This window comes from Plectropomus leopardus, chromosome 11 (genome assembly GCF_008729295.1).
Source record: "Plectropomus leopardus isolate mb chromosome 11, YSFRI_Pleo_2.0, whole genome shotgun sequence".
Lineage (NCBI taxonomy): Eukaryota > Metazoa > Chordata > Actinopteri > Perciformes > Serranidae > Plectropomus > Plectropomus leopardus.
Window position 1 is genome coordinate 33,177,532 of NC_056473.1, and position 26,228 is coordinate 33,203,759.

The window sequence follows — 26,228 nt, forward strand, 5'->3', positions numbered from 1 at the left end:
ACGTAAATGCAAGTCTTTAAGTTGAATTTGAAATTTACGAAATATGGCAAGTGATATGTTGTTATTAGATGTAGTAAACCAAAACTGCTAGTTTTTACAGCGGCCCGGGGTGACAAAAAAGTTGCAAACTGCTGCTTTAACGCTTTTTTTCCGGGTTACTTTGGTAAAAAAAAGTATTTTGGTAAAAATGTCTTTATCAGCCAGGACATTTTATTACATTATAGAGTTTTAATAACATATTTAATCAAGTTAAGTGCACATTTTATGACATTTTCAGAAGATTATTACATTATTGGATGCTCCAAGACCTCTGCGGGTGATTCAGTAGCACAAACAAAGCAGGAAAATCTCCTCCAACCGTTTGGAGATGCACTTGGAATTATCCGTGCTCCGTCTATAATTTAGCTTAATCTATGAAAATGTCAAGGAAAGAAAAATAACTGCCAGTTTCATTTATGTGTTTGGCACAATTTCCCCCAGCTGGACCATTTGTGCACTTATGGAAAAAAACATATATTATGTTGTAAGCTCTGCAGGCAACGCTGTATGGATTATTGTCATGGTTTCAAAATCAGTCCCAAACATGGTTTTTCGTCTCTTCTGCCCTTTTTTTAAAATCCTATTTCCAGTGTAACTTAAATAGTCCCAGATGGCTAATTGTAAACTGGTGCTTTCAGATTGATTGAAATATTTGGGTTGTGCAGAGGACTTTCTGAAATCTGTTTTCACAAGAACAGACTTTCTGTTTGCAGAGAAATGAGTCGAGAGTTAGTTGCGCAGAACAAAATGATTTATGTTCCCAAAGAATAATTTCAGTCCCAAGTGTGACTGCAGCCGCAGCAGCAGATACGGCCCTGCATTCAAGATTTATCTGCACCTGCTCACAGAGCGGAGATATTCCCGGTATATTTCAAACCTATGGAAAATGTAATTCTGCATGTTGTCGTTGAGGAGATAAAAGGACTGTGGATAGATTAGTTTGAGTTTTTTGGCAGGTTTTTATCACAATTTTAAATTACTGCAGTTTGTTCCAACAAACTACAATTATAGTGAAGATCTAAAATTATTTGGTTGACATTCAGGTTTTTTAAAAACACTATAGCAATGTTGAAAGGTTATCATTACACAAGTTAACCCTTTGAAACCCGGGTAGACATCCCTTTTATTATGCTGCTTTCAGACGCATGTTGCAAATATTTAAACCTTTGAACTCTGCAGATTTGTGCAATTCCTTCAGAAACATGAGAAGCAAAGAAATGAGGAGCTTGGTAAAAAAAGTTCCACGAATTGCAAGAAATAACTAGATTTAGAAAATCATTGTAAAAAATTGGGGGAAAATATCTCTGAAGAAGCTAATTTTCATAATTATATATTTAAAATTATGATAGAAATTTATTATACTTTTTAAAGCATTTTCCCCAGATCATTTCATTTTTTTTTTTTTTTTTTTTTATTTTTAAACTATTTTTCACATTTTTTTATTTTTACTAAAAAAATATTTTAAAAATGTCTAGGGAAAAAGAAAAAAGTTAGGGAAAAACTAGATTTATAACATCATCTTTTTTTTTAATCAAAAATTATGCTACAGAATTATTATAATTTTTAAGCACTTTTTTCGGGTAATTTACATGTTCGTTTTTTTGTTTTACTTTCTTTTTTTTTTTTGTGTGAATATTGAAATATTTTTTAGGTTATTTGTTTGTGTTATCTTGTACCTCTCATTTTTTTTTTTTCTTATTGCCTTCTTCTCATGTTTTCAAATTGGCTCAGGTTTGAAAGGGTTAAATCAGTATTAAATCACTGGCGGTGTCACTCTGAAGAGCCGACTGATGTAAAAAAAGCACACAGAAAATCCTCGTAGTTAATGATTCGACGCGTTATCTCCTGAATGGCCTGTTATCAGCTCTGCAGAATCATTCACTTAAAAATAAACATAATCTGACTGATAACGCCACAAACAGTAGTGCAAAGAGTTGGGGGGTTCAACATGTGGCTCATGAGTCAGAACCGGCCCGTCAAAGGGTCCAGTGCGGCCCGCTGGAGGACTTTTCCCTCTTTATTTTGACGCTCTGGTGAAGGTGACGAGGTGCAAGTTTAGCAGTGAGGAGTTTACTTCATGTGACATGCTGCTGTGCTTTTGTTTGTCACTTTATAAGTAAAAATATCACATTCGGCTTTTGAAAATGACATAGGGCATTTTCCATTGTTACGTGAATTTTTAAATTAAATGTTAAAGACTGAAATATCAAGACTTGATAAAAAAAAAAAGGATTAAAACTCAGCTGATCTCCATCAGGAGAAGCTCCATTTCCATTTCAATATTTCTAAAAACTGTTCGGTGCGTGGAAGTTTGTGGCATCACTTTTCATGAAATCAGGTGAAAATACAGTAAAATCAAAAAACAGAAGAATTTAGTGATCACAGAGAGGGCCACATCACACTGCATAGGCTTTTCATAATCGAGCTTTAAAAAATACGATAAATTAATGTTTTATTCTATTTTCATTGAGTTCATTTTTTAACCGACATCAGTCCTATTCATAAATATCAATTAGTCATTAGTTTTCAGAGTATTAATCATTTAAATGCCAGGTTTTTGCCATGTTTTAGATGAAAAAAACACAAACAAACATTATTTTCAATATACTACATGCTAAGTAGATTTTTTCATGATCACAGTCTGGGATATGTCAATAATTAGCAGCAGCATTTATTGTGACAGTGCACCTGGTGAAAATAGCAGGTATTTTCTCTATATGCAATATAAGGTAAAAAAATTACACATCATCAGGTAAAAAACAGTAAAAAATTACAACTTTCAACGTAAAAGCACAGAATGACACCCAGAAATGATACAGTGCATGTTTTTATGTTTTAATGGCGGTGAGATCAAAAATGTCAGTTTGAATGGGCTTCAGTGGTGCAATGTTTTTGCATTTAACAGTCTGAATGTAGTTTAGTTTACACAGTGTATTTTAGATTTATTGTAGGAGCTGAACTGGAAAGTCTTAGAATAGACAAAAAAGTTCAAAAAATGAAGAATGAAAAGTGCATCAGGGGTTAAATACTGACATAAAATGTGTTTTATGGCCTTTTTAATAAAGTGACTTGACTTTGCTTTTTTGCCCCGACATAATCAACCTGATAAAAACTGCTGGAGTCTCCACAGACTCGGTCTCCTGGCCTGTTCTCTCACTGGATCTTTGTTTCAGTTTTTTTTCAGCCTCCACAGCAGAAACTCCTCATGAAACAAGCTCAGGCATGACGTCGGTCTCACCGTTAAAATCCTCCCTTTTGTCTTTTTTTGTTTTCTGTCCTGTCTGTGCAGGTGGAGTGGTGTTGAGGAGCTCATTGAACGGGACGACAGACATCATGGTGAACATCCCAGAATACTATGCGGGGAAATGTGTGCTGATAACCGGAGCAACAGGCTTCATGGGAAAGGTAACGTAGCAGCTGAACTGGCAAATAACCAGTAGGACGTGAACGAACCTAATAAAATGAGCCACAGAGCGCGAGGAGAGGAAACCAGTTGGGATGGTGGTTTCTTTTCACTCCAGAAACAACAGAGAGAGACGAGCGAATGAGTGACAAACTCTACGTTTTGTTGCTTTATTACAGCAACAAGCTGCAGGCAACTGAGCACCCTTTACTTACGTCCACTAAAAGTGTTTGTTTTTCCACTCAAAATCTCCGATTGTTATTCTAAGCGTCTGACAACATTATGGAAATGATCCTTGAAGATATAAACAATTTTGTTAAAGAGAAAGATCTCTTTTTTGTTTAACCAGCAACGCCCCAAATTGCTACCATCAAACCCACCAGACTCCATTTAAATAAGCAGTAATTTTATTGTTTTAAAACCCACTTCATTCAGAGCCAACAGAAACAAAATAAAAACCACAAAAACCGTCTCGGTTCATATTTCCACTGTTCTGACAATCAACAAGTCTGGTTTTGGTTAAAATAAACCCTAAATTCGCCTGTTTGATGTGAAAATATGCTGACTTGATACATATTCAATGAGTGTTTATTTAAATGGAGTCTGGTTTGTTTGGCGATGGTGTTTCCAGGTTTCTCTCTGTTTAAACAAAAATGATCTCACTCTTTACAGAAGTATTTCACTGCTGGAAAGATTATAACACAAGGCCGTCTGTGCAGCAGAAATACGCAAAAAAAAAAAATTACTTAAACTTTTGAAATTGTACTTGATTTTTTATTTTTATAAAATAAATGATTGATAATTTATATTTATTTAATAGTTATTTTTACAAAATAAAAAGGTCACATTTTATATAAGATGACCTTTGGTGTTCTAAAAGGCACCTATTGAATAAAAATTATTATTATTAATTAATTGTTGCTAAATGACCGAAGAATATGGAGGAAAAAGGACTGTGATTAATGCTCAGGCAATTTTCTAGGGTGATTTTTTTTTTTTTTTTTTTTTTTTTTACTTTCATTTTTTTTGATGGGGTTTTTTTTGCTTTTAAAGTAATTTCCTTGCTTTTTAAAACTTTTTTTTGTTTCTAATTTTCTTTCTCTTTTTGCATTTTTCGTGGCTTTTTTTTTTTTTTTACGCTTTTCTTTGTTTTTTTTTTTACTTTTTTGTGCATTTCGTGGCTTCTTATTATTTATTATTATTTCTGAAGTTTCTTTTTGCTTTCTTTCCATGTTTTTGGAAGAAATCAAGCCAATTTTCTCAGGTTTAAAAGGGTTAATGGACATAAATTGACGGTACTTGATTGTCTGCAGGGATTACATTGCCTTTCATACTGGACCAATTTCAAAAGTTGCCATTCCCATTGGTCACTTAAACACAAAATGGTAAAATAGGCTCAATGCCAGAAAATACCAAAGTTACCTTTAAGAGTTTCATCAGAGCAGTTTCAGTCCACTGCAGGAAGATTTCACACCATTGTTGCTTCACTTCCTTTCACACCACAAAGTGAAGCAGGATTAATGAAGATTGTCCACCGGTCACAACAATGTGACACTTGTGTTGTGCTGAATTGTGGCTGTGAAGACGGAGAACGTTCATAGTTAAACAGCAGATTCATAAATACGTTTCTGTTGAACAATAAATGTGGCAAAGCATTTATGTGGACGTCCTTTTGCTGCCTAATTCTGCCAAAACGCTGCAGCCTTCGTTTGCTTTCATGCGTTTGAGTCTCTGTTCAGATGTTGTGGAGGAAGAAACGCTCTCAGTTTAACACGTTAGTTTATTTCTCTCAGCTTCTGCAACGGACAAAAAGAGTTTAGTTATAATTAATGTGCATCAAGTCAACGGTCCGAAGAGGAAAAGATGACTTTGTACCTCTCGCTTCCTCGCTGTTAAAGGTGCTGCTGGAGAAGCTGCTGAGGTCCTGCCCAGAGGTCAAAGGTGTCTATGTGATGGTCAGGTCAAAAGCCGGTCAGAGCCCACAGACCCGCATCGCTGACATGATCAACTCCAAGGTGAGAAGTGGGAGATGAGGTGGCACGATCTGATTGGTGCGTGGAGAGGGTAAAGGGGGGGAGGGAGAGGCCTGTCGCAGCGCTCTGTGTGAACTCCAACGTCGGCCAATTTACAATTTAAAAACACAGCTTGCACCACACAGGTTTGTTGTAACACAGAGTTAAGATGCAACTTTAAATTTTTTCCTCTACTGAGCAGATATGTTTTTCAGTATTTTCTCCAGGAGAGCAGATGTGACTGACTACACCCTGAAACATGTACAGGGTTTGTACGGTCATGGAAAAACTAAAAAAGTCATGGAATTAAGTTTCACAAATTATGTTTTCACATTTTCTGGCCGTGATAAATGATGTAATTTTATTTTTTAATTAAATAATTAAGATTATTTTTTGGCATTTTAGCCTTTATTAGATCAGACAGATCAAAAGCGTGAAATTTGGAGAGAGAGAGAGAGGGACGACATGCAGCAAACGGCCCCGAGCGGGAGTCGAACCCGAGGCTGCTGCAGCAAGGACCCTGCCTTCATTCATGGGGTACCTTTAGTTTTTTAAAGAAAAAAAAAAAGCCAAGATTTTTTTTAATTGGAAAAAAAAACAATTTCCAAATAAACTTTAAGACAAAAAATTGCAGAAATTCTTTCTTTAAAAATCACTGATTTTTTTCTTTCAAAAAAAAACAACCCCAAAATACAAGAAAACAAGCAAGCAAACCAAAAAAAAGAAAAAGAGAGAGGCCAAAATTCTCTGAAGAAAACGCGCCCTCCGAACTCGTGGGACCCTGCGTTTACGATGACTCCGGCATACACGGCATGTAGTGTTGATTTACTCAACTATTTTTTCCTCTTTGACACACACACACACACACACACACACACACACACACACACACACACACACATACACACACACATACACACACACTCCAGCATTTCATTTATTTAACCTTTATTTAAGAAAACCCTCTCGAGATTAAAAATCTTTTTTAGCAGTGTCCTGGTGAAGACAGGCAGCAACTGTTACAGACAGCATCGAACAAAAGTACAAAACACAACTCCAACACAACATAAAATATATAAAAACAATATATTAAACAATATAAAACATTAAAATAACACAAACTCACAGTGTTTACTGCTCTGTGTCACACACACATTGCTTTGGTTCTGCTGCTGCAGGAATCTGCTGCATGCTGGCAAAGCTCACACTGTCACTGCCTACAGTCTCTCCTGTAGATGAGAGAGGAGGGATACGCAGAGCGGAGCTGCGATCTGTCGCAGGAGTCGATGTAAAGTAGGGCATTCTGCCATCAGCCATGCACCACCAACACTACCAACAGGAAGCTGGGGAAAATATGCTGTACTTCGACTTAAATATATTCTACTGACAGCACCGAATAACAGTCCAATGAATTATTCTTAATTATACAAATGTGCCTAAAGCAGTGACAGCCAGCTTACGGCTCGCAGCCCAAATCTGGACCCCCATAGGCTGCTGAGTGGCCCTCCAACCATTTTCTAATTCACAGTGAAAATAAACCGATTCACACTGGGAACTATTTTTGTACTCTTAGTGTATAAATAAGGTTCCACTGGAGGATCCTCTGCACCCCCTGACAGAGGTCCTAGCTAAGACCCTAATATCCTAAAATCCTTAAAATTTCCGTATGTCCTAAAAACATCTTAAAATCCTTGAAACGTCCTAAAATCCTAGAAATGTCCTAAAATGCAAAAAAATTGCCCAAAATCCTAGAAATGTCTTAAAATCGGAGTACTGTCCTAAATCCTAGAAATATCCTGAAGTCCTAAAAAATGCCCTAAAATTGGAGAAATGTCCTAAATCCTAGAAATTTATTAAAATCCAAAAATGTCCTAAAATTGAAAAAAAAAAAAATCTGAGAAATGTCCTTATTTCCTAAAAACGGCCAAAAATCCTTGAAACATCCTAAAATCCTAGAAATTTCCTAAAATTGGAGAAATGTCCTACATCCTAGAAATGTCCTAAAATTCTAAAAATCTGAGAAATGTCCTTATGTCCTAAAATGTCCAAAATCCTGGAAACATCCTAAAGTCCTACAAATATATATGGGGCTGCTGCGACTGGCCCCTGGCCCCCTGTCATTTTGCAAAAGTGGCCCCTAAGTAAAACCTTTTGAGTGTCCCTGACTTCAAGTTTACAAAACGCTGTATTTTGTGCATCATTGTGACTTCGTCTTTTCTCCACACAGTTGTTTGAAAGATTGCAGGACGAGCAGCCGGACTTTGCAGAGAAGATCATCGCGGTGAACAGCGACCTCACGCAGCCGGAGCTGGATCTCAGTAAAGAGGATCAGAGCGTCCTGGCTGAAAACATTAACATCGTTTTCCACTGCGCCGCCACCATCCGCTTCAATGAGCCTCTCAAGTGAGCCGTCTTTTTGTTTTTTATTTAGTTTCTTGGTCTTAATGTTTTGATGAGTTTTTTGGGAATATGAACAGAACATCATTTTCCTGCCGGTCTCTCTCTGATGCACAGACCTGAGCAAGATGGCATGGAAAGATGATGACGAAGAACTGAACCAGAAATGGCCAGAAAAAGTGCAATAAATAAGTAATTAATTACAAGGAAATAAGCCAGAAAAAAGTATAAAGCAAACAAAAAGAAAATGACCCCCAGAAAGTGTTAAAAAAGGAAAATGTGTATTTTTTCCTGTGAAATAATTTTAAAAATAAAAGTAAGAGAATCCTAAAAACAGAGTACATTTTCCCCTCATTCTTTTGGTCATATCTATCTACAAAAGAAAAAGACAAATTAAAAAAAAGAAAATGACCCAAAGAAAGTGTTAAAACAAGAAATGCATTTTTCCTTTTTCTGTTACATAATTTTAAAAATATGAAGACAATTATTACTATAGTTTTTGGGAGATTTTTTTGTCTTGTTTGTGATAATAAATATCATCTTTCCTGCCCAGCTAATTTTCCTTGTCACTTTTATGAATTTTTACAGTTTCCAAGTCACTCACTATGTTTTTTTTTCTGTGTTTTTGCAAGAAATCAAACCAGTTTTCTCCGGTTTTAGAGGTTTGAATTCTAGTAAAAAGGCGCCTGAATGCAGCACAAGAAAGCTGATGGCGATCCAGGTGTCAAAGGGTTAACCATGGTTATGACTTCCTTCTTGATCTTGTGTATGATTTGGTGTCACTTTATGGTCTGTTGTGTTTAAAACAGTCAAATAATAGTTGGGCAGGAGGATGTGTAATATATTGTTGGTGTTTATAATACGCACTGTACACAGAGATACTTCACACCAACAAATCACTTCATCTGCGGGAAACGTGATTTATTTCGGGATGTTTGTTGGCACGTTTCTCGCCTCCTGCACTTCATTTCATCCATTGAATAATCTTTACCGTCTTCCTTTTCTTCCTCTCAGAGATGCAATGCAGCTGAATGTCCTGGCACCAGAAGATGCTGGCTCTGGCCCACAGGATGAAGCACCTGGAGGTCTTCATTCACGTCTCCACGGCCTACGCCAACTGTGACCGAGAGCTCATTGAAGAAATCGTGTACCCTCCCGCCATAGACTACCGCAGACTCATCGATTCTCTGGAGTAAGTTCTTTTCAGAAAACGTGCGCAGTCGTGGTGACGGTTAGTTTGTCGACGGCCTTTTTGTGTCATTAGTACGCAGCAGCGTGGGATTGAGGTTTTTAAAAGGATTCTTAGTTTCTTGCTGGATGCATAAAAAAACGCAGGAATTAAGATTAATGTCAGTGATACTCTGAGCGGGGCAGCTTAGCCGTGGCTGCAGAGTAAACAGCTGCTTACAGCACTAATGTTGTAGAGGCTGCCAGTCTCAGCTGCTCAGATAGATTAGTGAAGCATTAGAAGCCTGCAGAGAGAGTCCAGATTAGAGGCGTGATTCTCAGGGATTGCAGCGTCAAGCTTTTGAGGGAACTTGGATGGATGCGTGCAGAGAGACGGCGTGCTGCGTTTGACTGTGGACTTTGAACAAATTGACCTTTCGGTGGGAGAAAAGTTGCTTGATCAGATGTAAAATCAGAAAATCATGGACTGATTTGTGATTTTCTTTATGTTGTTTTTTGTGTAGAGAGTTTGTGTCGGTGTAAACATTTACAAACCAGTTTGGTACGAAGCCAAACACCAGACAGGACCAGAACATTAGATTTCCACTAGTTCTGTTTTTCCCACTTTTGGCCACACTGATGTGTGTTTACATTCGGGGTCGACAGATTATCGGCCGATTATCTGATGCTGATATTCTACATTTTGCGGACTATCGCTGTTGTATCGCTGCAGCGACCGTGGGTTCGATTCCGGCCTAGACCCTTTTGTGCATGTTGCCCCCTCTCTCTCCCTCTTTAAAAAACTGTCTTGTTCATTAAAGGCAATAGAAGCCCAAAAAACAGTCTTTAAAAAAACAACAAAAAACAGTTATTTAAAAAAAGTGCTCTGAAAAAAGCAAAGGCAGAAACTCAGGGAAGAATAAAATAAACATCCACGAACATGCCAAACAGAGAAAGAACTAAAACAGTCGAACAAAACGTTTAAACTAAAGGTCAATTTTACCCAAAAAATCACTGATAAAATTACTTAATTAAAAAGTGTGCGTATTGCACTAACAGCAGGGGAGGCAGTCTGTAATACGTGCAACTTTGACTTTGTAAAACTTCAGGGACCTATTTTAATTTCTTCTCTTTTTTGTTCACTGAACGTAATTAAAAAAAAAGATGGCGCTTGCTTAATGTGATGTTAAAAGTTTCAAAAAGCTTTAAAACAAAGTCTTTTGTTGGAGTTGGTTTTAATCCAAATTCTATATTTCAACAGAGATATTTTCATTTTTATTGTAAATGGATATTTGTTCAAATATCAGTTTTTGGTTTCTTTAAGTACCAATAATCGGTATCAGTATCGGTCCTAAAAAAACAATATCGGTAACCCCTCGTTTGCATCAATCTTCTCTCTGGAGCTCGTCCGAAAGCGCACCTGACGCCTGCAAGCAGGTAGCAGCGACATCTCACAGCCGACCTGTAATTACTGAGTCAGTGAGATTTAATGCAAAACCTAGCGGATTAAAATGTTGACCATAATCAGCAACCAAAGTGCTTTTTCCCCTGCAGAGGTCTAAAATATTGTTTGTGCACAAGAAACCGATAAAGACATCAGACTGAATATTTTTTAAAAGAAAGCTAAAAACACGTCTGTTCACCCTCGCCTTTAAATACCTCCGACTATAAAACGTTTTTTACGCTTCACGCTGCTGCAATTCTTTTACAGTGTTGTCTCTTACTTGATTGTGTGACTTATGGTGTCCTCTTATGATTTTAAGCACTTCATTTTTCATAAAAATGTCCTTTTATGCTGAATTGCCTTTCTGGCCTGTTTTCATGTGAAGCACTCTGTGCTAATGATGCTCCTATTTAAAGCACTTTGTGCTGCATTTCTTGGATTGAAAGTGCTGTGTAAATAAATTATTATTATTATTATTATTATTATTATTAATCTCTGACGGATGTCTTCATGGAAAACACTGTTTTATAAGTGCACTCGTTGGATTTCTGTTATTTCTATCTTGCAGCCTGTAGCATGTTAGTGTGGCTGTAGAGCACATTTCACTGCTCTATATCAGCTCTGTCTGTATTTAAGACTAACCTTGTTTCTTTTCTTTTTTTTGCTCCAGCTGGATGGATGACGAGCTGGTGTCTGCTCTGACTCCCAAGCTGCTCGGGGAGCGTCCCAACACTTACACCTTCACCAAAGCCCTGGCTGAGTATCTGGTGCAGCAGGAGGCCGGAGACCTCAACGTAGCCATCGTCAGACCTTCGATAGTTGGAGCCAGCTGGAAGGAGCCCTTCCCAGTGAGTGACTCACACTAGTAGTATCGAATTGCTTTTTTCACATTTTTTTCCTTAGATCAGGGAGAGAATTTCTGTTGAATAGAAAACATTAACGGTACTCAGATTAATTTTGGATGCTGTTTAAAAATGCACCAAGAAAAAGAGCAAAGCGTACCAAGAATCACAGCTGCTCCGTGGGTTTGTTCTGTTTTTTGATATGTGAGCCTGCTGAATGCTGCAGAAGGATTTTTATGGATTCAAAAATGTTCAAAACAGAGCTATCAGTTGAAATCAGTCTCTGAAAGTACTCGGCTTCTTTTGCCGCCAACACAGAGACGCTGGGAGCAGTTCAGCAGTGAATATGCAGGAATGTGAGGAATGTGGAGTGAAGAAGCTCTGCACACCTTTGCTCCTGGCCGATCACTTCGGAAAGCAGGGGGGCTGCTGCATGTCTGGTTTAGGAAAATTTAAGAGAGACCATGGCGGACACAGACAGCTCCTGTCTGGACTCCTAAAAGGGGCGTTTCACTGTTTCAGACAGAATCGCTCTTGCAAAGTTGCACCTATAAGATCCTTTGTACTGGTAACAATCGTATGCTGAACCATATTGAAAAGGCTATTTTTTTAATAAAAAATACCAACATATTAACCCTTTGAAAGATGAGCCAGTTGGATCTATTTCCTTCTAAAACATGGGAAAAAGGTGATAAGCAACTTAAGAAAAAATGACCCCAAAAAACAGCAAGAAAATAGTTAAAAGTACAAGTAAATTACCTAAAAAAAAAAACCCCCAAAAAACAAGGACATGACCTAGAAATGGTGCTTAAAAAACAATGAACAAAAAATGCTGTGATAATTATACATATACTTTTTCCAAGACATCTTCCCTTGCTTTTTAAAAATAATTTTTAAAAAAGTATTTATTTTTTGCCATTTGCTGTAACATTTTTTATCAAGTTGCCTTTTTTTGAAATGTTTTCGAATAAAATCAAACCAATTTTCTCAGGGTTAAAGAATTAAATACTTGTAAAAGGAGTCCGAAAGCAGCACAGGAAAAGTGATGGTCACTCCAGGTATCAAAGGGTTAAATCTGTCATCATGTGAACTGTAGAGAAGCAAGCAGATCCAGCAGCATTTCAGTAACTGTAACAAGGTGCTTGAAGTGCTCGAATCTCGCACTCAGAAAAAGTACTTGTGTGTTATTCAGAGAAGAAACGAAGGATAAATTATTTTATGAAGTGTATTGCATAAATGTTTTAAACGAGAGTCAAAGACGGCAGTGCTTTCAATTTTTTTCTAATGTTGCATAAAGCAGTATGAGTTCAGAGCGTCAGCAGGTTTATAAACTGCAGAGGATAATTGACTCTGAAACACTCAGCAGTGTCAGCTGTTGGCGCGAGGTTGAGTTTTATCAATCACATGGCTGAATATTCATAACCAGCTCATTGATAATTTGTCAGTTTTAGGCCGTGGTAGCATATTTGCTCCACCAGCAAATTTGCAAAATTCTTTTGCAACAGATGGTTATGTGGAGAAAACAATTTCATCCTTGTAAATAGTGCTAAAAAAAAATACTTTAGAGTGACTTAATTTGACTTCTCCCGTCTGTATGAGCCCCTGCTATAACCAGCACAGTGTTTGAACAACTCTGAACAGCTGGTCAATAATTAAAAAGTTGTTTATCAAGAAAAAGGACAACTGTATTTTCTGTCAAATAGTCAGCTCGTTCCAGCACTAATTTGTACTTCTTTCCTCTCTCTGCTCTTTCAGGGTTGGATTGATAACTTCAACGGGCCCAGTGGAATATTCATCGCAGTAAGTAACGAGAGAAAACACGTTTTAGTTTGTCTATATACAGTATTAAAAAAATGGAAAGTTCCGGTCCTTGATTATGATCTGCTGAGCTGCGTTCAGAGCTGCTGTAAAATACTCAATAATCACACATCTGTAACTGCATGACCACAGTATAACTGCGCCAATTTACTGTTGATTCAAAAAGTCATTTTTTGTCATGAATTTTGATTTACTGGATGGGCTGATTGTGGATAAATGGTTGAAAAAGAAAGATGTCGGGGTGCCTGGTGGGTCAGTGGGTAGAGCGGGCGCCCCATGTACAGAGGCTGTGTCCTCACTGCAGCGGCCGCGGGTTCGATTCCAGCCTCGGCCCTTTGCTGCATGTCACCCCACCTCTCTCCCCCCTTCACACTTTTGCTGTCCTATCAATTAAAGGCAAAAACGCCCAAAATAAAAGAAAAAGAAAGACGTGATAGAGGAGATGAAAAAAAAAGGAGATGTGCTGAAATGACTGAGACAAACTGAAGAGCTGAAAAAGAGAAAGAAAGAAAAGAAGGCTCTACATCAATGATACACCTGTCAGCCTATCCTGATGTCTGCTGAAAGATCCCGAATTCATCCTTCAAAAAAGGCAAACAAACACTCTCAGGCACTGACCCAAACACAGCTGATGGTCTTGTAAGCAAAGTCCAGTTCAGTGTGAAGCTGCATCGGACGGAGAGGTAAAGAAGACGACCCAAATTTTTTATCATCCACTTGGACGAGAAGAGTCAGAAATTCGGTACGACGTCATTCAATGGATGAATTTAAAAAGAAAACACAAAGATGCAAGCAATTTTTTTTCGATGGAAAAATTCTTATCGTTGTTGCCGCCAAATCATTCGGCTAACCAACCATCCATGGTAAGTTGACGTTAATGTTAATTTAGCTAGCTTGACTGTTTTTATTTGTGGTCTGTTAGGCTTCTTATGCAGCCTTCGTGTCCTCTAAGGCTTTGCTCCACAGCTTTTTCAGCTTCCTCCTCTGTTGTACCAGGCGCTCTCTGTTGTTTGTGCTTTCTGCCTTTTTGTTGTTATTCCACAATTTGCCCCGTAGTTGTAAATAATTTACCCCATTGTCTGAAGCTCCTTCTTCACTGTGCCCCTCAACCTTTCGAGGATGCTGGTCTGCATTTATGGCCTCCCATTTTGATTTTTCTGAGGCTCCAGGCCAGGTCCCTTTGGGTTGATTTGGCAAGGCTCTTTCTCCTTTGCTGATTTTCTTGGCTCGACTGGCTCTGAAAGCCCCTCAGAGTCTTCCTCTGTGCTTGAGTTCACTGTCCACCATTCGCTGGACTTCACTCGACTGACTTAAATAACTTCTTAAAAAGTACTGATCAATCCGAGGTCACCGCTTGACCACCATCAAGCACCTTTTCTTTCCTGGGTGTATTTTCAGGCCCTTTGCAGATGTTATTTTCTTCCAGCCACAGGAACACACCTGGAGCTCCTTGTCAGATTATTTTTCTGTATTGGCTTCTCATACGATGCTTGCCTTCTTCTTATCCATTCCTGGGTCAGTAGCCGTGCGGTCAGTGAGTCGTCGTCCGCCCCCACTCTCGCCGACTTTGGGGGGTATTTTGCCTTTGGTTCTGTTCGTAGCTACAGGTGAGAGTCTAAAAATACTGCTTCGTATTTGATCCTGCAGACATGGGTAGCTAACCCATGTCAACCCCAAGTGGGGTCTATTCCCTCCGGTCATCTGTCTCTCCTCGCCGTCACAAGGTCTTTCCCTTGCATGCAGCTACAAACATTTCAAAGCATAGGTTGAGATGGTTTTTATCCCTTAAGCCTTGGAAGGCCTTCTGCACTCGATTGATGTTTTCCAACCTCCAACTGATGTTAGGGTCACATCATCAGTTGTGTACCTCAGCGTCATTGGGTGTTTTGGCCTTTAAACACAACACACCCTCTGCTGAGGCAGGCCCACCACGGGCTGATCAGACCTGGATGTGTGTCCCTGTCTTCTTGGGGCCCAACTGGGGTCTTTCCTCCTCGTCAATAAGCACTGGCTGCAGCGTTCTGCAGTCTCTGATGTTTCCCTGACTGTCTGGCGTAGGACTAGGCCATGGATTCCCAGCTCTTTAAGCAGCCTGACGGTCGATGTTGCAATAAAGCCCCATCAGCCCACCTCCACTGGGCGGACTGTTGCTCTCCACCCTTTTTGCAGCATACCGCACCCTCTTCGTCTCATTTGCCTCATCAACAGCATCCTCCCACGGTACTGTCAGCTCTACAAAGTAGACAGTTTGCAGAGTGCAGGATTGAAAGCCGCTGGCCAACATCAACCGGCATTTCCCAGGCCTTCCAGGTGTCCAGTCCTGGTGTTTGGATGAGGCTTTTTTTGTGGCTGCTCCCCTTCTCGGACAAATGGTATTTTTGGAACTGTGCCTGATGGTCTGCAGGGAAGGGCATTGGCTGCTGTTCTCTTGGTTTCAGCTGCTGCTGCCAGGCATTTCAGCACTTGGTTTTGCCTCCACATGTATCTGCCTGGATGTGTCTGAGGGTGGCTGGAGTTGAACACGGGGGACATGAAGGATCACCACCCAGCCACTGGTTGAGATTTTTGGGCGAAGTCAGGATGTCATACGTTGCCTTAACTAAGAAGCTGATTCTGCTTGACTCCATTTCCCATAAGTCTTTCCAGCTGATCTTCCTTTTTTCGATGCTCTCACAATTTATCCAATGTCCCTCCCGGGCCTGTGAGACCACCTTGGTGCATCTTACTGCCTCCTCCTGGCTCCGAACTTCCATGACCACCACCTTTTGGCGCTCTGGTGGTGTTGCCTTGGTCCACAAGGGTCTGCCGTGACATAGTCCCAGCCCTCCTCTACCTAGTTGGATATAGCCCACGATCTCAGCATGCTGGAGTGCTGATTTTGCCTATTGTATAGCTTCCTTTGGTGACCATTTCCATCCTGTTGTTAAGGGATCTCGGGACTCTGAGAGGGTTAACTCCAGTCTTGCGTTGGAGCATTTAAACTCCTCTTCAAGAGAGGCAGCTCAGGCATGCCGTGATCGACCATACAGGCTGATGTTACTCAGATATCTTGGGACTCGCAGCCACTTCCTCACATAGGAGCTGTTATTTCCTCTCCATCGTCTCTGCTGCTGTGATAGAAATATTATTACTGTCAGTGGCCACGTTAGTCGTGGTAACAGGCCAAACTGTAGGCACCAGAGCTTTAGGTTGCCAGGGAGCAAGGATTGGTCGATGTTTTCAAGGCTTCAGCTGTTTGATCTGTTCACCATCACTGAGGCTTGCATCATAGCATCTCCCCAGGTTTTTAATGGGTTTCTCAGCCTTCCTTTGGTGATGGAAATGCTTTTTGATTCGGATAGATTTAGAACACCATATTTCCTAAAACAGTACAACATTTCAGAAAACAAACTTCCCCACACAAATCATTTTCCAAAATACTACATCTCACAAGATACTGCAATCTTTCCCAAAACACTGTGCAATTTCCAAAACACTACAGCATTTCACAAAATACTATATTTTACAAAACAAAACATTTGGTGAGACTTAAACTGCGAAAGGTCGGTACCACTGGTCAACAACTCCTTCTCACTGACTGGATGCACTGTCAGTCTGTAACGAATGGAAGTGGCCCACTTCTTCTTCTGTTGGCTTTCCGGTGGACGGGATGCCTTGTTGCTGCCACTCACAGGTTTGGAGAATAAGATAAAATAACACTTTAGAAATGAGCAATTGTTGCAGATGGTTGATACATATGTGATTATAAAGTAAAAGCAACATAAGAACCTTTTCTTTCTTTCTTTTAACGTCAGGTATACTCGAGCCCATGTGGTTGAAGTTCTTTGTCTCCATGTTGCCATGGATTTGTAAAGCAGCTGGCACTTTCCACTGCATCTGTGTGTTGCTTGGCAACCACTCTGCTAAATGTCACTGAAGAAATATATGGCCCGGCACAAGAATGGTTATTGTCCTCAATAAACTGTTGCTGTTTTTGTCGCTCTGTGTTTGTTGTATGAAACATTGCTTTGCACCCTGTTGTCATCCATGTATGACACAAAGCTGCATCAGGAAAGGTTATGTACAAATGCAGCTGCAGTCCTGAGATGCATTGACTACTGCAGCTTGAACTTCTTAAAATGACAAATTTATGACTTGCAGTTGCTCCATTGGCAGATCAATAATTAAACTCTGTAGTTAACAGATTTGACGGGTCAGACACACCCATGATTTAATGAGGAATCTTCTCCTTGTTTGTGGGAGTGTTTTTTTATTAGCCTGTTTTATGTTTCCATGTAGCATTACACAGCGTGCTGGCTCATATAGTTCATCTTGTACTCTAAGCCTCTGTTCAAAATCCACCAAGAGAAATGTACTCGCAGTGAAGCAGGAAGTGGTGTGGGTATGGTTGTAAACAAAAACTCTAGAGCTCGCGGCCTAATAATGGCAGTCCACAAACTGTAGATTATACAGAGTTTTGTCAAACACTTCACTGTCATAAACATCTATCACTGCCGTTACACTCACTGAAGCCAAACTGCCTTTAAAAAAAAAAAAATCTGCGGCTCACATAACTTCACAGTGCAGTTATAAAACAAAAGTTTTATAGTTTGTGCGAAGCAAAGGAGGCAGATCAATTTGCAACCAGAAGCAAACGTGTCTCATTTTACATAGAAACAACTCGAACAAATTCTTCTAAATGTATCATTACTCTGGCACTTGAAGTTAGGATCTGTGTGACCGGCTTTTTCTTTACTGACTATAATATACTAGTATTGCTCATTTTGTCATTTTTTAACCTGGACCCTGTTTTCCCATGTACAGTATTTGTGTCTCTTGGGAACAACAACAACAAGCTCTGCAGCCAGCGATGGCGATACAGGATGCAACGTAATCCCCACAGGCTATTAGGCACCATCAGCTTGTGTCAAGTGCTTGTTTTTGCCACTCAGATTCTTATTTTACGAACCCTAAAAGAGAAGAAATGTTTTTTTTCCGTACCTTTGATTTGTTGTTGTATGTTTCATGTCCCCATCTGAAGGACAAGTCTCATTCTGAAATTACTCAGACTTTTCACATTGTGAAAATGGGCTAAATATTCAGCAATGACTGAACATCTTTTAGGAGAGTAAGGTTTGCTTTCTGAACTCCAACACAACAAACTGTTCCTGGCACTCTTCTCTGCAACTCTCAAGTTAACTCAGTTTTCTTCCTGAAACTAGTCACCTTTTGTGAGATTGCAGAGCGTGACTTTTTGTGAGCAAGACTTGGACATTAAAAAAGACTTGGTCTGGCAAAAAAACCAATCTGAGCCTGTTAATGGAAAAACAACTATCTTAGCAAGTAGGTATGTGAGCCTGTCGGGGTCAAAATAACGATGTGAGCCTGTCGGGGTCAAAATAACGATGTGAGCCTGTCGGGGTCAAAATAACTATCGAAGCCTGCGGATGGCATAACTATATAAACCTCGTTGATGGCAAAATAACTGTAAGCCTGTCGCTGGCAAAAGGACAATGTGAGCCTGTCGGTGTCAAAAACAAGAATTTTGAGTGCTTCTCTAAATTGTTGTTCCCACGGGACACTTAGGGAGTACAGCGTTCAGGTTGCGTCTCTTTAATCTGAATGCTCGGGAACTTTCTGTAACGTTCTTTCACTTCCTTTAGGCTGGAAAAGGGATTCTGCGTACAATGAGAGCGTCTAACGATGCTGTGGCTGACCTGGTGCCTGTCGACGTGGTCATCAACGCCACGCTGGCTGCAGCCTGGTACACTGGATCACAGGCACTCAACAGGTCTGAGAAACACCTGAACACTCGTGTTCTCACGCACATCTTCAAGTCTAGTTGTATTGAAATGTTGATGCTACTTTAAAAGTAGAACTCAGTGGATTTACTTTGAAGTTTTCACTCTTTTTACAGGTCTAAAAGCATCCTGGTTTACAACTGCACGACCGGTGGGATCAACCCGTTTCACTGGGGGGAAGTTGGTATGATGCCTCTTTTGTCTCGCTTAAACACAGCCTCTGTAAAGGCCCCTTGCAACCAAAGCTTCAGCTTGTATGTTTAAACGTGGCGTCTAATGTCGTGCTCTGACTGTAATCTGATCCACTGCCTGCCACGCCCAAACTCAGAGATTTTGGTCACCTGTTCCTTGTGGATCCTGGTTTGTAGAAGGATCAGTATGGAGTTTTCCCAGAGTAAATCCCACCCTTAAACAAAGGTAACAGGTTGTTGCTCACATGGCAGGTGATTATGGACATTAGATAGACATAAAAAGGTAGTTACAGGTTATTTCTTGTGAGGTAATTATATAGTATTGTTTTTTATACACTTGAACAATCAAAGAAATATACTAACATTTGGGTTAGCTGCAATAAATCAAGGTAAAATTCATCCGATGAAGTTTTTGCCAGTAGGCTTTTAGTCAGGGAATAAATAACTGTACTGAACTGCTGATTGATGACTTGTGTTGAACAACCTTCTGTCTCTTAGAGTACCATGTAATATCCACATTCAAGAGGAACCCCCTTGAGCAGGCCTTCCGTCGGCCCAATGTTAATCTCACATCCAATCACCTAATCAATCAGTACTGGATCGCCGTGAGCCACAAGGCTCCGGCCTTCCTCTATGATCTGTACCTCAGGCTGATTGGACGAGAGCCCAGGTAACCTCATCATCGCCGACTCGGACGTGCCGCACCTCTGCTGTTTTAACGCCAAAACCCCTCTCACGTGCACAAACACCTCTGCTGCTTTAGTCCTGTCACTTTTCTTTCAGTTCAGTAGCCTAACGTCGTAGCTGCGATGCTAATGTGTCACATGATGCTTGTGTGCAGTCTTGTTGGGAGCTGAAGAGAGTATAACCCAGCTGGTCTCCTGCACTCGGAGGCGATTACCGATGGGTTCTGCACTCTTTACATTTTGCTACTTGCAATGTTTGTATTCTCAGTTGGGTTCCCAAAAAAGTCGGCACTGAGGTCGTCTCAGTCCAGCTGATAAATGGACTAAGGTGGACTTCAGTCTGAAGATGGTTTGGGAACCCAACCCAGGTGTTGGCCCTTTGAAAAACCTCTGCTAGCTGCTGAACTATATGTGATGTGAACCGGATCTGTTGCCTTTATAATCAATTTTCACTCATTATCTTTGTATTTTAGTAGTTAACATTAGTTTAAGGGACATTTAAAAATATATTTAGATATATATATCATGTATCGTAATATCACCTTAAAATGTTGCAATATTATTACAAAGCCATTTTGCCCAGCCCTAACTCGATGTCATCTCATACTTGAGTTTTAGCATGCTGTTTTTTGGATTTGGGAGAGCTGTTAATGTTTACTAATATTTTTGGACTGTCTGAGACTGTAGGAATATCTATTAGTTTAAAAAAAAAAGGCTAGCAGTGGTCAAACCATCCCACAGGGCCTGCATCTAGTATCAGCAGGAGGAAACGCACATTCTTCTTCATCTCGTCCTCTCTGTGTCCTCCTTGTCCTGTCGTGTATCTCTCTTCTACAGAGTACTGTATAAACATGACCTTCAAGACCAATCCCTTAGAGCAGGCCTTCAGAAGGCCCAATGTCAATCTGCGCTCCAACCCCTTTACTAATCAGTACTGGACCACGGTCAGCCACACGCTGCCGGCCCTGCTCTATGACGGCTATCTCTGGCTGACGGGCCGCAAGCCCCGGTAAGGTTGCAACTGCCCCCCCTTCGCACTCTACCCCTGCCAGTCAGCCCTCACCTTTCCCACAAACCCACCCTCCCTCCTGTGTGGTTTTGTTTTTTCACTGACGGTTCTGTGGGACGGTGGGCACAGGGAACGGTCCCGGGGGCAGAAGAAACAAAATGTTTGCCGTGTCTTTATTTGACCTCATGGCACCAGCTGCACTGAGTGTCATGACAACAAGATCTGGCATCTATCTGAGCAGCTTTGCTCGTTTTTGTGGGATTTTTTTTATTTTTGAGTCCTTTTTGTGAACAAGCCATGCTGTGAACATGACATCCATTACTGCCACCCCCCACTTCTCACCCAATCAAGGAAATGCAGAGGCACCATGGGACTTCCTGGTCTTTTTAAAGTGCACACTAATCCATTAATATCCACATTTATGTGCTCTGTTTTCGCTACAAGCCAGATGTATTTCAGACATTAGACATGATGCAGCGCCACTCAACATCCTTTTCAGCTGAATTTCACGTGACGTTTGGCTGTCTGAAATTAATTTGGCTTCGTAGCTAAGTCACATTCTTTGGTTGTGATTTGATTTGATGGGGTGTGTCTCCAGCTGTAATGTAAGTAATGATTATCTCCGTGTGCTGATCGACCATATGCATGTTTGTCACATCCTCTGAATCACTCACACAGGAGGAATCTGAGTCATCTCAATCTGCCGTCATTAGTGGAAACGTATCAAGTGACAGAATTTATCCACATGGAACGGACCATCCAATCATTGGATTGACGTCTTTCTAAACAGAACAAATTGAAATAGCTGCAACCAAGTCGAGTACTGCTTCATGTTTACTCAGACGCTTTAAAATTCACTGAAAACAGTGCAGATTGAAGACTCAGAGACCCTCCTTAAATCCTCACTATAATCACATTCCCACCACCGATTCTCACCCCAATTACCACAACACTGGTTACTGGTTTTGAATGATTGTCACTTAAATTATAATCCCCTAAATCTGAACTAATGCAGAAATATACGTTTATTAACTGGATTCACTCGTGTGAACAGGAGGACAATATTGTACACGCAGAAAATATTTATCAATGTATTTATCTTAAGTCAGTGCCACTTTGGCGACAAAGCAGATGTTAATTTTGTCTCACATTTTAATTATTTTTGGGAAGATATTGACCTAAATATAGATACATTTTAGTCCATTGGTCCATTTGACAGCGTATTGTCTGTCCTCCTGCACACAGGCCAAATCCAGTTAGTGCTCAGCTGATTTGAATCACTCGTTGTCCTCAGGGGAAGAATCACACACCTGACTAATTACAGTGCTGTGATGATTTTTGGAAAACCCTTTTGATCATTTGGGAAATTTGTTAAGTGAATTAATGTAGGATTTAAAAATTTCTTAACCAGCTCTGTGAATCATCCTTTTATTCAATAATACAAACTGATGTACCAAAGTATGAACAACCCCAAATGTTAAAGGGAAACCAATATTTTTCAACTTGTACCCTATTTTTACGTTTTTAAGTGACTGATAAGAACAAAGTCCTTTTTAAACAAGCAAGATCCAGTACTTAGAGAGACCACTTCAACTGGCAGCTGCAAAACAGGCTTCAGTGCAGTCCCTGCAGGAAATTCAGCATCAGCACTGGGTTCACTCAAAGTGTTTTTGTCGCTGACAGGCTCAGATATTTGTATGATGAGATGTATATGTTTGAAAATATTACGGAAAGAACCCTACAGAGAAAAAAAACATTTTTTTCCTTTACCTTTTGTTTGTTGTAGTACGTTTAGTGTCCAAGTCTCACTGAAAAAAGTCTTTCTGAGTTTTGCAGACTTTTTTACATTGACAAAACTGGCCACATATTCAGCCATGACAGTAAAAAAAAAAAAAAAATAGATGAGAGTTAGATTTGCTTTCTGTACTCCCAAGACAAAAAAACTCCTCTTTCCAGCTTTCATGTTCCCACCATTGTTGCTGTTTTTTTCTGATACAAGTAATCTTTTGTGAAGTTTAAAAACGAGACTTTTTCATTAGCAGAATTGGGAACGTGCAAAAGGTACAGATAAATATCTCATTTCTCTGCAGGGTCCTTTCTGTGATGCTGTAAGACTCCAAAAACAACCTGAGCCTCTCAGTGGTAAAAATAAAAAAATGAAAAAATTGAAGGTTACACTTGCTCAACTGGATTTCCAAAAGTTTTGCTCTCATTATCAGTTTGGACACAAGAACGTGAGGAAAATAGGGTCCAGGTTAGAAAATATGTAAGTTACTGTTTAAAGCTGCTTTTTAAAAATGTCATGGCACTAAACAATTTCATATTGTTGCTGTCCAATGAAAAACGCTTATTTCCAAATTTGTTAATTTGAATTTGAAGAATAGTCTGTCATTTTTGGATCTGCTGTCTTGCATTTGGATAACTAAGAAAATTGGTAAAAGTGATTTAAGTTTTAGGCCCAAGTTTAGATCATTCAAGGTGAAGGGTGAACAATCACAGAGCAGTTCAAATTATTCCCCGCTTATATCACAATAATTACAATCCAAAATCTGTTTAACGGGATCTTTTGTAAATCCGTGAAGTCATGCCCAGAGCATATAATGTGAATCATGAAGTGATTATTTTGGAACCAGTGACATAAACTGTTTATGCACATCGATACCTGAGTCAAAAGATCACTTTTGAGATTAAATTACACTATAAGGAACGTGCATTGTAAAAAAGCTTTATTCTACAAAGGGACCTCTGAGTTACTGGTGTTTATCTTTGCACTGAAAGTTTTTATTAACCCTTTGAAACCTGAGCAAAACACATGGCCCAAAAGTGAGCAGAAATTTAGTAAAAGAAAAGTTCAAAGACAATTACCTGAATATGAGCAAATAAATTATATATATATAAGTAATAACATTCTTTTCTTTAATATAATTTCAATATAAAATCAATTTATCAATGTTATTAATATAATATAGTCTTATAACGTCCCCCCCTCTATTTTAAAACTATTTATTTATCTATTTTTTGTCACGTTACTAATTTCTTGCAATTTGTGGAATATTTCTTTCCAAGTTGCTCGTTGCCGTATTTTCAAAAGAAATCAAAGTCATTTGCTCAGATTTCAAAGAGTCAGGTAGCTTGTGATCGGTGTCTGAACGCAGCACAAGAAAATAACGTTGATCCAGGTTTAAAAGGTTAACTTTGCGTCTGCTGTCCCCTCCTCCAACACCATGAACCCTGTCCTGCTCTTCGTCCATTACTCCACCTCTCTGTCGTCGTCCGTGACTCTTTCGCACGCTCGATTCCTCCCATTTCCCCCGCCCTCCCTTCCCTCTCTGTCCGTTTCTCTTCCTTCCTCTTCCATCTCGCCTTCGCCGCTTATTCGTCACAGGATGATGAAGACAATCACACGCCTCCACAAAGCCATGATGGTCCTGGAGTATTTCACCAGTCACTCCTGGGTGTGGAACAACGACAACGTGGCCATGCTGATGGCCCAGATGAGCGCGGAGGATAAGAAGGTAAGAGAGCACAATAATGATGTAATATGGAAAACAGTGGTCCCCCTCACATCCCTCACACTTTGTCCCTCTGTTGACCTCATAAACAACACAGACCGACACACTCGGAGGAGAAGGCAGACGGATTAGCCGCTCAGTGCGTTAATGTCTGATAGTAGGCCGGCCACAACAGAGCGAGTCATTCATTCAGTGGTGACGTCAGTTTGTAGTGAACAGAGACGTTTTTCAGGATAACTGTCTGGAGGAATCTGCAGTTTTTATTGACTCATCGCACATTAGAGTTATTGTTCCCACACCGTGACACGCTGACCTTCGTTCTCTCGGTCGAGATCAGAAAGAAAAATAATCGAAGTGTATTATTAGACTAGAAAAGTGCTTAAAAGTTCTCATTTTAAATATTTCTTTTGTAATAAGTTTTACAGGATTCCCACAGTCATGAAATTCCTGGAGAGGTTGTGAAATTAGGAAAAACTGTTTTCCAGGCCTGGAAATGGATAGAAATGAACCCTTTGAAACCTGGATCGACATCAGCTTTCTTGTGCCGCATTCAGACTCCTTTCACAATCATTTAAACCTCAGAAAAGTGACCAAACAGGCAATCAGGACTTTGATGATGTCCCTTAAAGTGCAACTTATTTTAAACTATACTGAAACTATACTTCTAATTACTATAATTATATATTAAAAATTATGTTGGAAAAAAAAGAATCTATATTTTATTGCATTTTTTCCCCACTTTTTTCCACCCCAAGTTATTTTCTTTTTCATTTTTTACTTCTTTTTTTGTTTTGTTGCTATATTTCAGGTAATTTTATTTTTAAGTTTTGACTAATTTTCTGCTAATTTTTTTTTTTCTGTATAACGTGCAGGCAAAGGTAGTTAGCACTATCAGTTTCTTATCCACAAATGTCCAGGAAGTGCGTGTTTAATAATTTATAGCTTTGAATGACAAATATAATCTATAGCTAAAAAGAGGTAGACCGTAACCATACTTCAGATTTTTTTTGGTGCAGAGCGGAAAAGGGTCCAAGTTTAGTTGCAGGGAAACAAAATGTGCTTATCTTTCCACATTTTGAAATGTGCCTTATTTCATATTGCCTGGTGTCGGAGCAGTGTCCAGACAGGCTGTTTTAAAAGACTTAAAAGTCATTAATGGGGTAAAAGTTATGGACACTTTTTGAGAATTTGTTGGTTAAAATGTGTGTAAACCCTGGTTTTTAAATCTGTGGCGTCTTTCTCCAAACAAAACAACCTACACGCTGCCTGGAGACTTCTTAATTCCCTGAGTGCTGACTGAAAGGCAGTCTCTGCCTCCAGGGCTGCAGCAGAAACTCCACCTCACTGTTCACTGATCCAACCACGAACCGTCTCCCTCTGCCTTCCTCGTCTCTCAGCCAGTGATCTGATCTTATTGTCCCCTCATGCTGAAAGGCACCACTGGGGGTTAAATCAGACAGAAGCCAGCTGGAGCTCAGTACTCGCTCCCTGCTGTGATAACATATTCTCTCTTATGAGGTAGAAACACACACCTCACACTCTCAGTTTGCCCATTTCCTACCCCGAATTTTTCAACTCAAAAGTTAACATTTGACATGTCGCAGCAGGAAAATCACCTGTGTAAATGATAAAATCGGTGATGGCTGAATTCCTTTTAGCTGCCGACACATTGTTGGTGTTATTAACACCTGTGCGTTTCCTACTTTGACAAGTCAAAATGTCTGCTGTGCAAAAGGCCTGTGGCGCCTGCATAACAATCATAGTTACAATCTCTTGGCTTTTATTCTTTAAATAACTGCAGAGCAGATGTACTGGGAGGCCAGTATTGTCTAACACAGTTACATCAGTGTACATGTTAGCAGACACACAACAACAGTGCACAGATGTCTCTTGGAAATCATCCCCCAGTGTATGATACGTTTGCTGAT

General features: G+C 39.8%; 1 protein-coding gene across 1 annotated transcript in view; it reads left to right on the top strand.

Moving 5' to 3' along the window:
* far1 (fatty acyl CoA reductase 1) overlaps positions 1-26,228 on the top strand; it is a 38,849-nt gene that overhangs the window by 8,892 nt on the left and 3,729 nt on the right. Inside the window, 11 exon segments of the mRNA XM_042495964.1 lie at positions 3,329-3,444; positions 5,341-5,457; positions 7,682-7,857; positions 8,866-8,892; positions 8,894-9,043; positions 11,133-11,310; positions 13,060-13,104; positions 18,765-18,892; positions 19,019-19,086; positions 20,617-20,788; positions 24,174-24,303. Of these exon segments, the coding sequence (XP_042351898.1) occupies positions 3,373-3,444; positions 5,341-5,457; positions 7,682-7,857; positions 8,866-8,892; positions 8,894-9,043; positions 11,133-11,310; positions 13,060-13,104; positions 18,765-18,892; positions 19,019-19,086; positions 20,617-20,788; positions 24,174-24,303 (1,263 nt within the window). The 5' untranslated portion in view covers positions 3,329-3,372.